At 47.3% G+C, this 13541-nt stretch overlaps 1 protein-coding gene across 7 annotated transcripts in view; it reads right to left on the bottom strand.

The window, feature by feature from the left end:
* Positions 1 to 226: 226 nt before the first annotated feature.
* TLN2 (talin 2) overlaps positions 227 to 13541 on the bottom strand; it is a 177840-nt gene continuing 164525 nt past the window's right edge. For 5 of the 7 annotated variants that reach the window (XM_083412919.1, XM_083412921.1, XM_083412918.1 and 2 more), the window contains exons 52-57: positions 12718 to 12842; positions 8197 to 8322; positions 7512 to 7574; positions 6286 to 6468; positions 4936 to 5061; positions 227 to 4135 (exon numbers count right to left, since the gene is read on the bottom strand). In XM_083412919.1, the coding sequence (XP_083269045.1) occupies positions 4007 to 4135; positions 4936 to 5061; positions 6286 to 6468; positions 7512 to 7574; positions 8197 to 8322; positions 12718 to 12842 (752 nt within the window). In that variant the 3' untranslated portion in view covers positions 227 to 4006. The remainder of the gene's footprint in view (positions 4136 to 4935; positions 5062 to 6285; positions 6469 to 7511; positions 7575 to 8196; positions 8323 to 12717; positions 12843 to 13541) is intronic. The other 2 variants (XM_083412923.1, XM_083412924.1) reach the window with 1 other exon arrangement.

Genomic DNA, 13541 nt, shown 5'->3' with positions numbered 1-13541 from the left:
GGCTGCACGTCAACTGGATGTGCCTAAAATGGCAGATACCTGTATACATTTTGTAAAAATAAACAACCTCCATGCATACAGATCAGCATGAAGTCTCAATGAATAGGTTGCCTGGAAGAGCCCAGTGCTAGTTGACTAAGATATCTTTCTTTCCCAAGTTTGGGACAGACTTGCCAGGCAGCAGCTGGTGCGAGTACAGATGCATGTCTAAGAAAAAGAGAGCGTGTGCCATCAAAAGTTTTATTTATGGTAAATACAAAACAGTTTTGTGGGCCAGATAAATAGTGTACATACAGTGTAACATCAAGACGGAGTGTGTGCTCCTCTCGTGCTTTTCCTTGCGCAGGCGACCTTGCAAACAGGAGCACATCGTCTCTGTCACCACACAAGTGTCTGAATCATTCAGAAGTTCTTCGGTGCTCACACCAACATTCAGAGTTTGGCAATGTCAATAGTGGTTTTGTTGAAGAACAGAAACAAGGCTGACAAGCCAGTCTTGAATCCCAATTGTTTGCAAATGAGAAATTTAACACTCTTCCAAAGGGAGCGGGGGGGGAGGCTTGGATTTGGGTCATTTACTGGAGGCAGGGGAGGACTTGTGGAGACGTTAAAGGCAAAGGCGGTTCCTCATGGAAAGATGCTCAGTTGCTAAACAGGCGTTTGCCAACCACAATTCTCTTTAGAGATTCTTAGAGCACTTTGGGGGGGGGGATTTAACTGCCCAAGAAGAGCCATGCTAGGAGATCAGGGGATGGGGTGAAAATGGGCACCACCCTTCTTTAGTGGAAATTTTTCCAAGTCTGCTTCGCTTTCTTGTTACTGCTGCAGGTGATAAAAGCCAAGGGTGTTAAAACTCTTGACGTCAAGGTCACCTCTTTGCTTTATGCTTGGTCCAAGGCATTTGGGGGCTGTAGGGAGAACCAAAAGGGTCCTCTGTGCACAGCAACACTATCCATCCAGATGCTCTCCTCCTGTGCAAGCCTTTCTGAAGCCTCCCCTTCATTTCAGTGGGGCTTCTGCAGGCAACCTTCCTGATTCTTTGCCCTGCCTGCATGGAGGGAAATGGGTGTTTTCTTCCCACAGGCCCCAAATGCCTTGTGCTGGTTCTGCTCGCAAAACAACTTCCCCCACTCCAAACATTGCACTTTGAGTGGTTGCACCTCAAATTTTAAATGCGCAGGGGCAAATTAACCGCATTTTGAGAGCCTCACCTCTCAATTGTTAAGAAGAGCAAGTTTGCAGCCCTGACAAAATATTCTTGGGAGTGTATGGACCATGTTTGCTGGAACATCAGAAGCTGCAGAGGAGGCGAGGGCAGCTGAATAAGCTTCTCAGTGGCTGGGAGTGTAACAATGATGTTCCACAGAGTTCTTGGACCCTCCTCCATCATTTGGAGAAATGGAATAAATTATGGAAAGGAATTAATCTCACAGAATGAATTATGAAATGCACTCAATCTGTTGCAGACTTTCAATAACGTTTTAAAATACATTGCCCTGTACAAAGCCTTCAGAGGCTGACAGTGGGACCTCCCTCAAAAAGGGGTCCAAATCTGCCAGTACCCCAAACTTTGCTAAAGTTTTCTATATTTGCCAAGGATTCTGCAGTCTGACAGACCTTAGAATGCTTCAGCATCAGAGATGCGACAAAGTCTTAAAAAAAACCAAACTGCTGGCACAATGACATTTCCTAAGGAGAGGCTAAAATTGTACCATAAATTATAGCCTAGCCTTACAGCAAGTTGTTGGCAACTAGAATCCTGTCAAGGCCTGAAGTAGATTGTGGATTTGGAAGGTCACTCTTTTGCATTCCACCACCAACAAATCAATTTCCTGCCTGTCCCACAGTCATTTGGCCAGCCCTTGGGGAACAATAAATGAAACATGATGCACCCATTTCCAAGAGAGTGATAAGATGATAAAGATGCTCTGATGGGCTGTAGCTCATCAGGCTGCATTTGGAGGAACAGTCTATATTAAGGGAAAAATAAAAATAAAAACACCACTCACTTCTCTGGATTTGGAAAGCCATTTTTTTGGGGGTGGGGAAGAAGAGCCCCCATTCAGCGACAGTCTTCATGGGGCTGACAGCTACCCACAACTTCCCACCTGCTGTCTGAAATAATCCTGTCCACAGGCAGCTCTACCATTTCTTCCAGAGCTTTCTGTGAACCAGGCAACACAACCCCCCCCCCCCTTTCTTCAGGCCCAGCCTGCATCCCACCACAGGCAGGCAAGGCCTCCGCTGGAGCTTTGCATATCACACCTGGCGCCCAAGGCTTGCACAAGATTTCAACTGTGTTCGGAGAGCATTATTTCTGCAAAAAGTATAAGTAAGCCAGGAAGGCTGCTTGGTGCAATTTGGAGCAGGTGAGCTAATTTCATGGCATTCAGGAGGACTTGGGAAGGAAATTCTTTTCCAGCCAGTAGACTGGGAGGCTTGTTCTGAAGACTTCTGCCGCAGTCTGAGCATGATAGATAATTATGATGATTCACAACCTCCAGTTTAGTTTCCCCATTTTCAGTTATGTGGCAAAGTCTGCTTATATGAGAAACATAACATTGTAATGGTATCTTGTCTGAGGATTTATGCCGCATTGGGTGAAGAGCATTGAAACAGCATTTTCTTAAGTTTATTTTTTCTAGAATGCTGTTCCTTGGATAACAACACAAAGATCATCGCCCAGAAAAATACTATTTTACTGGCCAGCCGTTAAATTTCCAGATATTTTTCTTCACAGTTGATAAAAGCAGCTTTTGATTTCCCCTGCAAAATGTAACATTTGTAAAAGTATGGGGGAAGGGGAAGTGGGTAGGAGAGATTCCACAGGAAAAGGATAAATGGAAATACATGCCACTGGTCCTCATGGATTCCTCCTTTTTGAACTCAGGTGGTAGCACAAACCCCAGAAAACCTAAATGGCTGCTAGGGGGCAATGTGGGGCAGTGGTCTGCTAGGTAGCATCCTCTCTGATATTACACCTCATGGATCACATCTAGCGATGCTCAAGCACAAATTCATAATATAAGCCAGTTCTTCACTAAAATGAGAGAGAAAAGCTGTTGAGTTTAGGATTGAGATGTATTTTGCATTAACAGGCTGGTACTGGCCAGGGCTGATGGGAATTGTAGTCTCAAACATCCAGAGGGCCACAGGTTAGCAAAGGCTGATTTAAGCAAGAGGTATACTTAAACAAAAAGGCATTTTCCTTCATGAACCTGCTACTCTGCACTTTTATAAAAATGAACGCCGGTTTGACTTTCTTGGGCTACTTTATTCGCCCCAAAAGGATAACTATTCTAATTCCTTGTGGGCTAGAAACCTGAATCCACCCCCCCAAAGGAAAAAAAAACCACTGTACAAAGAATGGGGTGACGCGTGGCAATGTGCCAGTATGGATACTTCTAGTGCAAACAGTTACCGAGAAAGTTCCCCCCACATTTAGAGCGAACCAGCCCTATAGGACCCTGGAGAGGACAAATACTTTCCCTCCATGAAGCCAACACATTCAAATGTCTGGTTTCTCTGGGACATGGCTGCTGCCTCAGTCTTGGAAGGAAAGAGGGCACAAGAAAAAGAAAGAAAGAAAGAGGAAGAAGAAAAAGAAGAAAACCCACCAGCAGTTTCATTTGGGTAGCTTATTTGAATCATGGACTTCCTACATATTATAATACTAAAGTCCTTAACGCTAGTCAAAGAGAGTAATAAATAGATCAAAACTTCTGATTATGATATAATACTGACTTTATAACCCCTTGTGTAAAAAAGTGAGGCTCTCTCTCCTGAGATACAGCAAATAAGGGCAGGGTGGCGGGGGGGGGGGGGAGACCATAACACTGTACCGTCAGTCGGTTGACCAGCGCACCGTAGCTGAAGAGTCGAGAAACAACAGCCCACCCTCTGCTTCCCTCCTGCCCCAAAACCTATTTCAGGAAGTGTCTGGTAGTTTCTTCATCTTCTACCCCTTCAGTTCAGGTTTCCTTCAAGCAAAACCACCAGGGAAAGGTTAGCCTTCATCTTCCCGCAGTTCAGTAGGGAGAAATTTGTATTGCTGCTGACGAATCTGGGCTAGCTTTTTCCTCGCCTCTTCCAGCTCCCGTTCCTTCTTCAGCATCTCCTCCTGCGCTGCGATGATCTAGAAGAATAAAGGACAGTGATGGTGCCACAGAAATAAACCAAGGATGACATAAATAAAGCACAGTACGATCAAATCTTACCCAGGGGTTCAGTTCCAAGGGTTCCGCATATACCTGAAAACGCGTGTACATCAAAGCCATGTAAACACTGCCACATGAGCATATCTAGGACTCCAAAGCTGGAAAATGCGGTGCAAAAAGACCTCTTAAGCTCTTTGCTTTGCTTACTGGGCAAGGCCCCACACAGCACACCAGGTCTGGGATGCTCTCATGAGATCTCATGGGGTCATCTGAGATCCCCCAGGCTTCCAGAGCTGGTGTGCTGAGAGGGCCTTGCATGGTAAGCAAGGCAGAGAACTTAAAGCTCCTTTCACACCAGGAAAACCTTGCAGGCATTAAATTCTTGCAATTTCAATTGGATGGCCTTCAATCGTGCAAGGTTGGGATTGCACAAGTTATATACGTGTTAGATGTGATCATACTGTACGTTTAAGCTGATTGCAATCGCTCTGCACATGCAGGGAACTGAAACCCAACAGATTTCAGAATGTCATGAGGAGTCTCATTTACTTTCAGTGCCATTCAGCGTCTTATTTTTCATAGAACCCAAGGTGGCAGGCAGGCATGAGGTCCTCCATCCAGGCAGTGACCAGGCCCAGTGGGACACATTCAGCCCCTGATCCTTAGGCTATCTACTTTTGCCGTCACATAGCCTACTGTATTATATGGACTCTTCTCACATGGTCTCAACAGGAGAGAAAAGGTGAAAATGACGGACAGGTGAAAGATTATTACTGACCTGTGCAATGCCTCCCACAAACTTTGTTTTCACCACGACATCGTCATCGTCAGCCTTACCAAATGCCGCCTTCTGGGCTGCCCTGACCAGATTATCTGATGCACGTTTGACAGCATTCCCTGCAGCCTACAGAAGCAGAAGATAAAGAAGTTAGCAGTATCAATGGCCAGGGATGATGACAGTTGGTTTCAGCAACATCTGGAGGGCCAAAGGTCCCGCACACCTGGTGTAAGTCAACCTTCTGCCACCTGACATGCTCCAGATGTTTTTGGACTCCCACCATCCCTGCTGGCTGGGGCTGATGAAAGTCCAACAACACCTGAAAGACACCAGCTTGGGGAAGGCAGCTCTAAGCTTTTTTTTTGGGGGGGGGGGGTCCTGAAGGGTCTCATGCTCCTGCACCGTCTCTTCAGGTCATATTTGGAGCCTTATCTCTGCACCCTTTCAACTCTAAAACCAGCCAGGGGCACTACATGAAAGTTGGTAACCAGATCCTAAGCCATTTCTGCCTTTACGGATAAGAATGAGGACCGAAAACTGAGCCCAGAAAAGAATAGCAAATAAACCCACTGGAGTTCCACATGAAAAATAATCTCTATCTTGATCCCACCAGGACTTTACCCTTGAGCCTGCTGACCATTAATGCCACAAAGCATTCAGTTCATTTAATGAACTTTTGCAGCTAGTCCATTGCCACTTTAGAGGAGCATTCAGAACTACCATTAGAGGGCTTAATGTAGTGCAACTCAAGAGTGAGGTGGTACCTCCCTTATTCAGGCATCACTCCAGCCATGAACTTGCTGGTTGGCCTTAGGCAATTGGTAGGAACCTTTTTGGCCCTGTGGGTTAGATCTTTATCTCACCTCAACTTTTGAGTGCCATCATTATGAAATCAGATGTTTGACAGATGGGTAGTCCTATCTACTTCGACAAGTGGGCAGGACATCAATCATCTGATGTCAAAATGATGTGAGGTGATTTGTTAGGGGCCAGCAGTCTCCCCAACCCATCTAAATTTGGGGGAAGATCGTGACCAAGCAGGACCAAACTTCCCATGGATCAGCTGATGGACAGGGAGTTCAATCCGGCCTTCTGCAGGCTCACCTATCTAAGTTGTATCTCTACCTCCCCCATGTGTGATGTCAAGAAGGGGCAAGTGGGCGCGGTAGGCTAAACCAGGCCCTAGGCTCCCCAAGCCTGCTAGATGGAGGTAACAATACTGGCCTACATTGCAAGGCTGTTGTGCTGAATCAATGCAAGGCATGGTGAGGATGCCAAACCTGACCTCCTGCATCAAGCTAAGCAGCTTTCGCAAAAGGTAAGAGATTTGAGCCACGCAACCTTCCTTACCTGCAGCCTCCTCATGGCCTCCGAGTCCTGATCTGCTTTCACTTTACAAGCCACCAGCAGCTGTGCTGTGGACGCTGCCACTTGCTTGGCAGAGGAGATCAGTTTCTCCTCGCTGGCGTGGCCTTGGACTGAAGCATTGGCCGCTTCACAGAGGTTGCTGGTAGCAGCTGCCACCATTCGGGCCTGGAAGGGGCAACAACAGAATATCAGGCCTGGCTTTATTGCTGGGTCAGGCCAATGGTCCACTAGGCTCAGGCGGGGTCAGATGAAAGAAAATCTAAAATGCCAGGATCTGTGCTGGAATCATGTCCAGAAGCAAAATCCATCTTCTGGTCTTCTGCTTCCCTTCACCTCCCAGTGAGACCCTGTCTGATCCCAGGGCCTCAAGGTCTATTGAGAAGGGTGGGCAGGGGAGAGAGGCAAAAAGTGTGTCTCTCTCTCTGCCTTTTTATACAGTATGCTACACCCCAATCAAACAAAATCCAGAGGTTTCTATTTCATATTTCCCCCCCCCCCTAAATTTTATATCCCACTTGATTGTAAAAAGAAGCCAACCGTCCAGGCAGTTTACAAAGGTTTCACACCCACCCACCCTTATCTCCATCCACAGAAGCAAGAAGCATTATCACAGTTCAAGAGAGCCAGTGGGGTGTAGTCAGTAAGGGGGTGGACCATTTCAAATCCCCACTTTGCCACAACTGCCCCTCAGCCCAGGCCCTAGCCTAGTGGGCAGCTGTGAGGATGGAATAGGGTGTGGAGAACCATGTACACCACCTTGAGCTCCTTTCTGGAAAAGGTGAGATATTAATACAATAAATAACAGGTAGCACAGCAGAAAAGCTAAGCAGGGCCCGGTATGGTTTCAAATTGGATGGGGAACCGTGTGCTGAGATTCTTGCATTGCAGGGAGTTGGACTAGATGACTCTATCATTCTATGAAAATAAAAAAGGGCACAATCCAGCCAGGCAAAAGTGCTCAAGGGCTCCCAAAGCAGGGGTAGCAAGGGCCATGGCGTATGAGGGAGGCTTGGTCGGCTGCATCCAGTCCCCTACCCTCTGCTTCAACAGGAAATATGAGGGCCTGAGCCTGCAAAATATGAGGGCCTGCAATGCTTCTGTCCCAACTGCAGAGCAACAGGAGGTTGGGCGGATCTGATCAGGCCAGCAGAGAGCAGATGGTGGCTACCTATGAAAAGGTGGAAGGAGAAAAATCTGGACTAACTCACGGCGGAAATAAGTCCCTGAGACCACTGTCCATCATCAGCTGCGTTGGCAGGGATGGCTCCAACCTAGAAACACAGTTCAGACAAAATTAATTAGCAGGAATAATTAATTATTAATTACTTATCTGGTGGGATTGATAGCATGAAAGGAACGTTTCATAAAACATTTAGATGGCTTTGGGCCTTGCATCAACATCTGGGGGAAATGGGACAGGGTACATGAGCAGCAGCTGCCTTATGACAAACGGCTGGGCAGCATTATGGGCTGCAGCGGAACTTGCCCTCAGGTGGGACTGGGAGGTTAAACCAAAATGCATCTGGAAATCTGCTCAGGAGCTCTGGGTGCTTTTCACTACAGGAAAGGCTCCCCCAGATCCACCTGATGGCAGTTAAAAGGTATACCACAAGGCACTACAAGGCACCTTGGGGCACTTAGCTTAACTGTGAGGCCACAAGGCAATTGCCTCATAGCTGCAGGGACCATAAGGGCTGCTGCATTAGTGTGTAAACCTGCAAGAAATGAGGGATGGCAAGCTATGCTGCATCTGAACTGTATCGGGAGACAGGCAGATGATGGGACGTTATTCCAGCACAGCTGCCCCGGCATCTGTTCCCTGAACTTCAGCAGCCGATGTGTCATCTTAAAGTGGTGACTTACATTTTCATGGGCAGAGTCTTGCTCACTAACCTTGCCCTGGGCAACCAGCTCCCTCTGAGCTGCAGACGCGGACTTGACAAGCGCGCTGGTGGCGGCTGCAATGGATTTAGCTGCTTCAAGGATCTGCTCTTCAAAATCCAGGGTCTCGTCTGCCTGCTGTAACCAGAAGAGGAGACTGTCACCTACAGTTCTCTTGAAATTTCAGCAGTTTTGCCCTTGCCTGACGAATACTCAACAGGGGGGTTGGACCAGATGACGCTTTGAGTCCCTTCCAACTCTATAGCTCTATTCTATGATACCATTAAAATAACAATAAAGGAGCAGGAAGAGGCACATTCCACACAAGGCTCTCTCAGTCTTCCTGTGCCAGAAGAAGAATGCAATAAGAGAGGAGGATTAAGCAAAATACTGGCTTCATTTGAAAGAAATGTGGCAGGCATATTTCTGCTGATTTGCTGCTTGGTCCAGTGGTGATATGTGCCCCAGGTCTAGGGCAGGGATCATGCTCAAAAGGCATCCCATACCAGAGGTCATGTTCTCACCATGTTACTTAGGTGTTAATGGACACCACTAGTAGGATAAGCAAGGGACGCGGGTGGCACTGTGGGTTAAACCACAGAGCCTAGGACTTGTCGATCAGAAGGTTGGCAGTTTGAATCCCCGTGATGGGCTGAGCTCCCGTTGCTTGGTCCCTGCTCCTGCCAACCTAGCAGTTTGAAAGCATGTTGAAGTGCAAGTAGATAAATAGGTACAACTCTGGCGGGAAGATAAACGGCGTTTCCATGTGCTGCTCTGGTTCATCAGAAGCGGCTTAGTCATGCAGGCCACATGACCCAGAAGCTGTACACCGGCTCCCCCGGCCAGTAAAGCGAGATGAGCACTGCAACCCCAGAGTCGGACACGACTGGACCTAATGGTCAGGGGTCCCGTTACCTTTACCTAGTAAGATAAGCTACCAGCATGTAGGCTGTAAGGCGCTGGTGTTCAGGTGGGGGGTTGGGATGCTCTATGAGGCCACAGCCTGATCCAAGAGCAACAGCAATACTACCACATACCAGAATATGGGTGTGTGTTTTTTAAAAAAAGTTCCAGAAACACGTCTCCAAATGTTTGGGGTAAAGGTGGCTCTGACATCTACTGATGACTATTGCAGCAAGTGATTTGATGGTGTTGGGTGGTGAAGCTCCTGCCAGGCTTTGGGTGGTGCAGCTCTGGAGCAGGCATGAGGAACCTGTGGGCCATTCAGAGTGGACTGGCCCAAGTCATTCTGCTGCAGAGGGCAAATTTATTCCAGAAGCCAACCAGACTGGCTGCTGAATCTCACTTCAGCACTGGCAGTGGGACACTTGGCACAGCTTCCTCCACTGCACCCAAGGACAGCAGGCTTGTTCATGGGGTGCAAGGCACATGGCAGGGGGTGCAGAGTTCTGTCCGCTCCATGCACCTCAGCAACTGCTGCCTGAGGCACTCTGCTTAATGGTATGGTCGGCCCTGCCTATGGTTTGTTGCTGTACCAGCCCCATCTGTCATGGCTCATGGTCAGGAATGATGGGAGTCCAACAATGTTTGGAGGGAGACCAGGTTCCTGCCATATGTGGTGCAGAGAGGCTGGGAAGGCAAAAGGCCTCAGAAAGAAGGAAGCAGGATCTGAAAGGGCAGAAGGCCAAAGAGAGCAGGAAGGAAGACCCCTTGGAGGGGAAGGTGTGGGACTTGAGGGATAGCAGGTGTAATTAAGAGAGGGAAAGAATCATCAGTGGTAAGAGTTGCCTCTGGCCAAGAACTACTGATATAAGGACATGGTTTGAAATATCCCCACCTCCCCAAGCTGAAACAAGCACAAATGTGGGGGAATTAATTTGGCTTTTACTATACAGACTCTGAAATAACGGGAAATGAAAATATATTATGTCAGACCATCTTTCTGTCTCCATTTTGTTTTTTTTGTTTGAATTGGAGGGAAGGGATCTTTTAAACACTTATACTATCTTTCCCCCCAAAAAACTTCCTCTGTGAAACAGTCACTCGAGGTTGAGGATTAACTTTCCAAAGGAAGGTGGCAGAGATTCTCTGGGTTCTAAAATGGTTCCCCCTTGCCCTGCAGTAGACAAACCACCATTATTGTTTTTGAATATAGGCTCAGCAGAGATTAGCACACAGAGAAGGTTGAGTTCAGCTCTGTTACGTCACCCCTGTTATCTGTAAGCTTGCTGCCCATTAAGTGTAGCTCAAGAGCGAAGTCATATTAAGATCTGTTTGGCTGGGCCAGACCAAAGGTACCAGTATCAGCTGCCTGGCCATGATCTGCCAGGCGCCTCCAGATGCTTCCAAACAAGGCAAGTAAGTGATGAATTTCCCTTCTTATTTCTCCCAGGAGGCGGCACTCAAGGGTCTACTGCCTCTGTATGTGGGGGTGCCAGCAGGCAGTCACAGCTGTTAAGCCGTAAAAGGGCCTACCCCTCCACCACAGTTTTTCTTATTCTTTTGGTTTATTTTATAAAACCAACTATGCTACAGAGGCCACCGCTACCACCATGTCAGGTGGCAGGGAGTTCCAAGTCCGCCATCTTCCCACGATGCTTGAAAGAGGGAGCTTGGTTTTCTCCACTGTATTCGAAAGAAGCAGCAGAATCGGCAGGCAGTTCTTCTAAACCTTTAACAAGCCTCTTTGCAAACTCCGTTTTGCCTCCTGCTACGTTTTCTATATATTTATATATCTCTCATCTAAAAAGTCCCCGGAGACAGAGCGGGACACTGTAGGAATGTTTGATATATAGTTGGACTAAATAACAACCTAATATATCAAACATATCACACAGAGTCCTGCAGAAAAAAGGCATCCAGGTTTGGACTCAGCTTGAAATATGGATTAGACTCAACAGCAGGAAGCCACAGGGGGGCTAGATCTCGATAAAACCTTCCCCCGCCCTTCCTCAAACACGGTCCTCCTCCTCCAAATACTGAAGCCAGCAGGGCAAGCTAGATGGGAACCTCAGGGGCAGTAGGCTGCGTGCTTGCGGGAAGGCGGTCTGAAGGGGTGGGGGTGGGGGCAGCCCATCGCCTGAGCAGAGCATCACTGCCCTCTACCTGCATCCTAGCAGAAATCGTGGAAAGCCATTTATATCCCTATCGCAGAACACAAAGCAGAGACAAACTGATTTCATTCACTCAACATGAATAACTTCTTATAAGACTTTCATGTCAGGAAGCATCCTGATAAATGAAGAATCGTATTGTAGCACCAACAGGCAATGCAGCAGCCCTACACCGCCTCCCCTCCTCTCAACCTTGCTGCGCAAAAGGCTTTGACATTCAACGGAGGTGGTGATCTGCTGTGATGCAGACTTTGTGCACAACACGAAGTGCAATATAGAGTATAGAATATCCTATATTTCTGCAGTGAGGAGTCTGTGATGTGGAAATCATCCCTTTCAAACCAGCATGCCTTTCACCTGATATTTTTACATGATGTATTTAGCGAGGCCTGGGGCACCTGCCTCTGATCACCAGGAAATCCTTCCCAGCCACTCCTCTTGGGTTTTGCCAAATGTCCCCCCCCCCCAAAAAAAAATGTTCTATGCAGAATTGGCAACTTTGTCCCTCAAATCTCTTCTTTATTTTAAGCCTTTGCTGATAATATTGTGAGGATAATCTTTCCTTCTGGAGGGGCCACATTTTCTTGATATACTTCCAGGACAGAATGGTTCTCTGGAGTCGCTGGACCACAAGAAGGACCAACTTTGCTAGGGGAGTTTTGAGGAGATGCAAAAAAAGGGAGTCACCTTCGTGCTTAAGATCTTCTGATGCGACCCTACTCCAGACCCCACCTTCTGTATCCAGGGCAGCTGTCTACCAGCTCCATCCGGTATGCAGGCTGAACCCCAACCTGCCCGCAGACTGTCTCGCCAGAGTGGTGCATGCTCTGGTTATCTCCCGCTTGGACTACTGCAATGCACTCTACATGGGGCTACCTTTGAAGGTGACCCGGAAACTACAACTAATCCAGAATGTGGGAGCTAGACTGGTGACTGGGAGCGGCCGCTGAGACCATATAACACCGGTCCTGAAAGACCTACATTGGCTCCCAGTATATTTCCGAGCACAATTCAAACTGTTGGTGCTGACCTTTAAAGCTCTAAGCGGCCCAGTATACTTGAAGGAGCTTCTCCACCCCCATGGTTCTGCCCAGACACTGAGGTCCAGCGCCGATGGCCTTCTGGTGGTTCCCTCACTGCGAAAAGCAAAGCTACAGGGAACCAGGTAGAGGGCCTACTCGGTGGTGGCACCCACCCTGTGGAATGCCCTCCCATCAGATGTCAAAGAGATAAACAACTACCTGGCATTTAGAAGACATCTGAAGGCAGCCCTCTTTAGGCAAGTTTTTAATCTGAGACATTTTAATGTATTTTTAATCTTTGTTGGAAGCCGCCCAGAGTGGCTGGGAAAACCCAGCCAGATGGGCTTGGTATAAATAATAATAAATAATAATAATAATAATAATAATAATAATAATAATAATAAGTGTGAAGTGAGCTTGCCCTGTCTCTTGCTCACCTTGGGCTTGGCTCTTGGCTTTAGCTGCTCCAACTTCTTTGCAGCAGCTTCAATCGATGCAGCAGCTCCCAGCAACTCTGTCTCGGCAATGACTGTGGGGTCCTCTGGATCCACCCATTCGGTGCCTGCATGGAGTTTTTTTTAAAAGAGAAGAACCATCACACCAGTTGCTGTAGCAGCTGAAGCTGGAACAGACCATGGCTCCTGCCCCCATGCCCCAAACATGATGTCAAAAGTAAAAAGGAAAAGGTGGAGTCAGGAGGGACATCTCCACCCCCTCCAACCCCCCCCCTCCGGCTTATTAGGGCTTTGGATCACGCTGTAAGTATCTATGCTGTGTGTCACCTGGTTAAAGAAATATTAGTTGATTAATTGTACGAGGCTGAGTTGAATTGTATGCAAACTTTTTATCACCTTTATGCATTTTCAGTACTAAATATAGCCAAATCACATAAACTTGATTAATTAAAAACAATAATTTTGAAGCAGACACACACATTTGTTGCTTTTAGATGATGCATTTGGTTGTCCTGGCAAGTGCCATCTACACCCCTCCTCCTGTGTGTGTGTGTGTGTGTTTGTGTGTGAGAGAGATAGACAGATAGCGAGAGAAAGAGTTCTTCTAAAATGCTGCTCATAGCTGCCACATTTTATACTTCTGTTAATTGAAAAAAACCCCACCTATCAGAGCAGCCTATCAAAAGTCATTAATCTAAGAGACTAAGCCTTGCAGCCATACTTCTTATTAACCCCTGTGCTTATAAGGCCCAGTGAAATGAATGTGGCTGACAGTAGATTCCTATCTCTGAGCCCAGAAGGTGAGA

This window comes from Podarcis tiliguerta (genome assembly GCF_965153285.1).
Source record: "Podarcis tiliguerta genome assembly, chromosome: 14".
NCBI lineage: Eukaryota > Metazoa > Chordata > Lepidosauria > Squamata > Lacertidae > Podarcis > Podarcis tiliguerta.
This window is presented reverse-complemented; position numbering and strand designations above follow the sequence as displayed.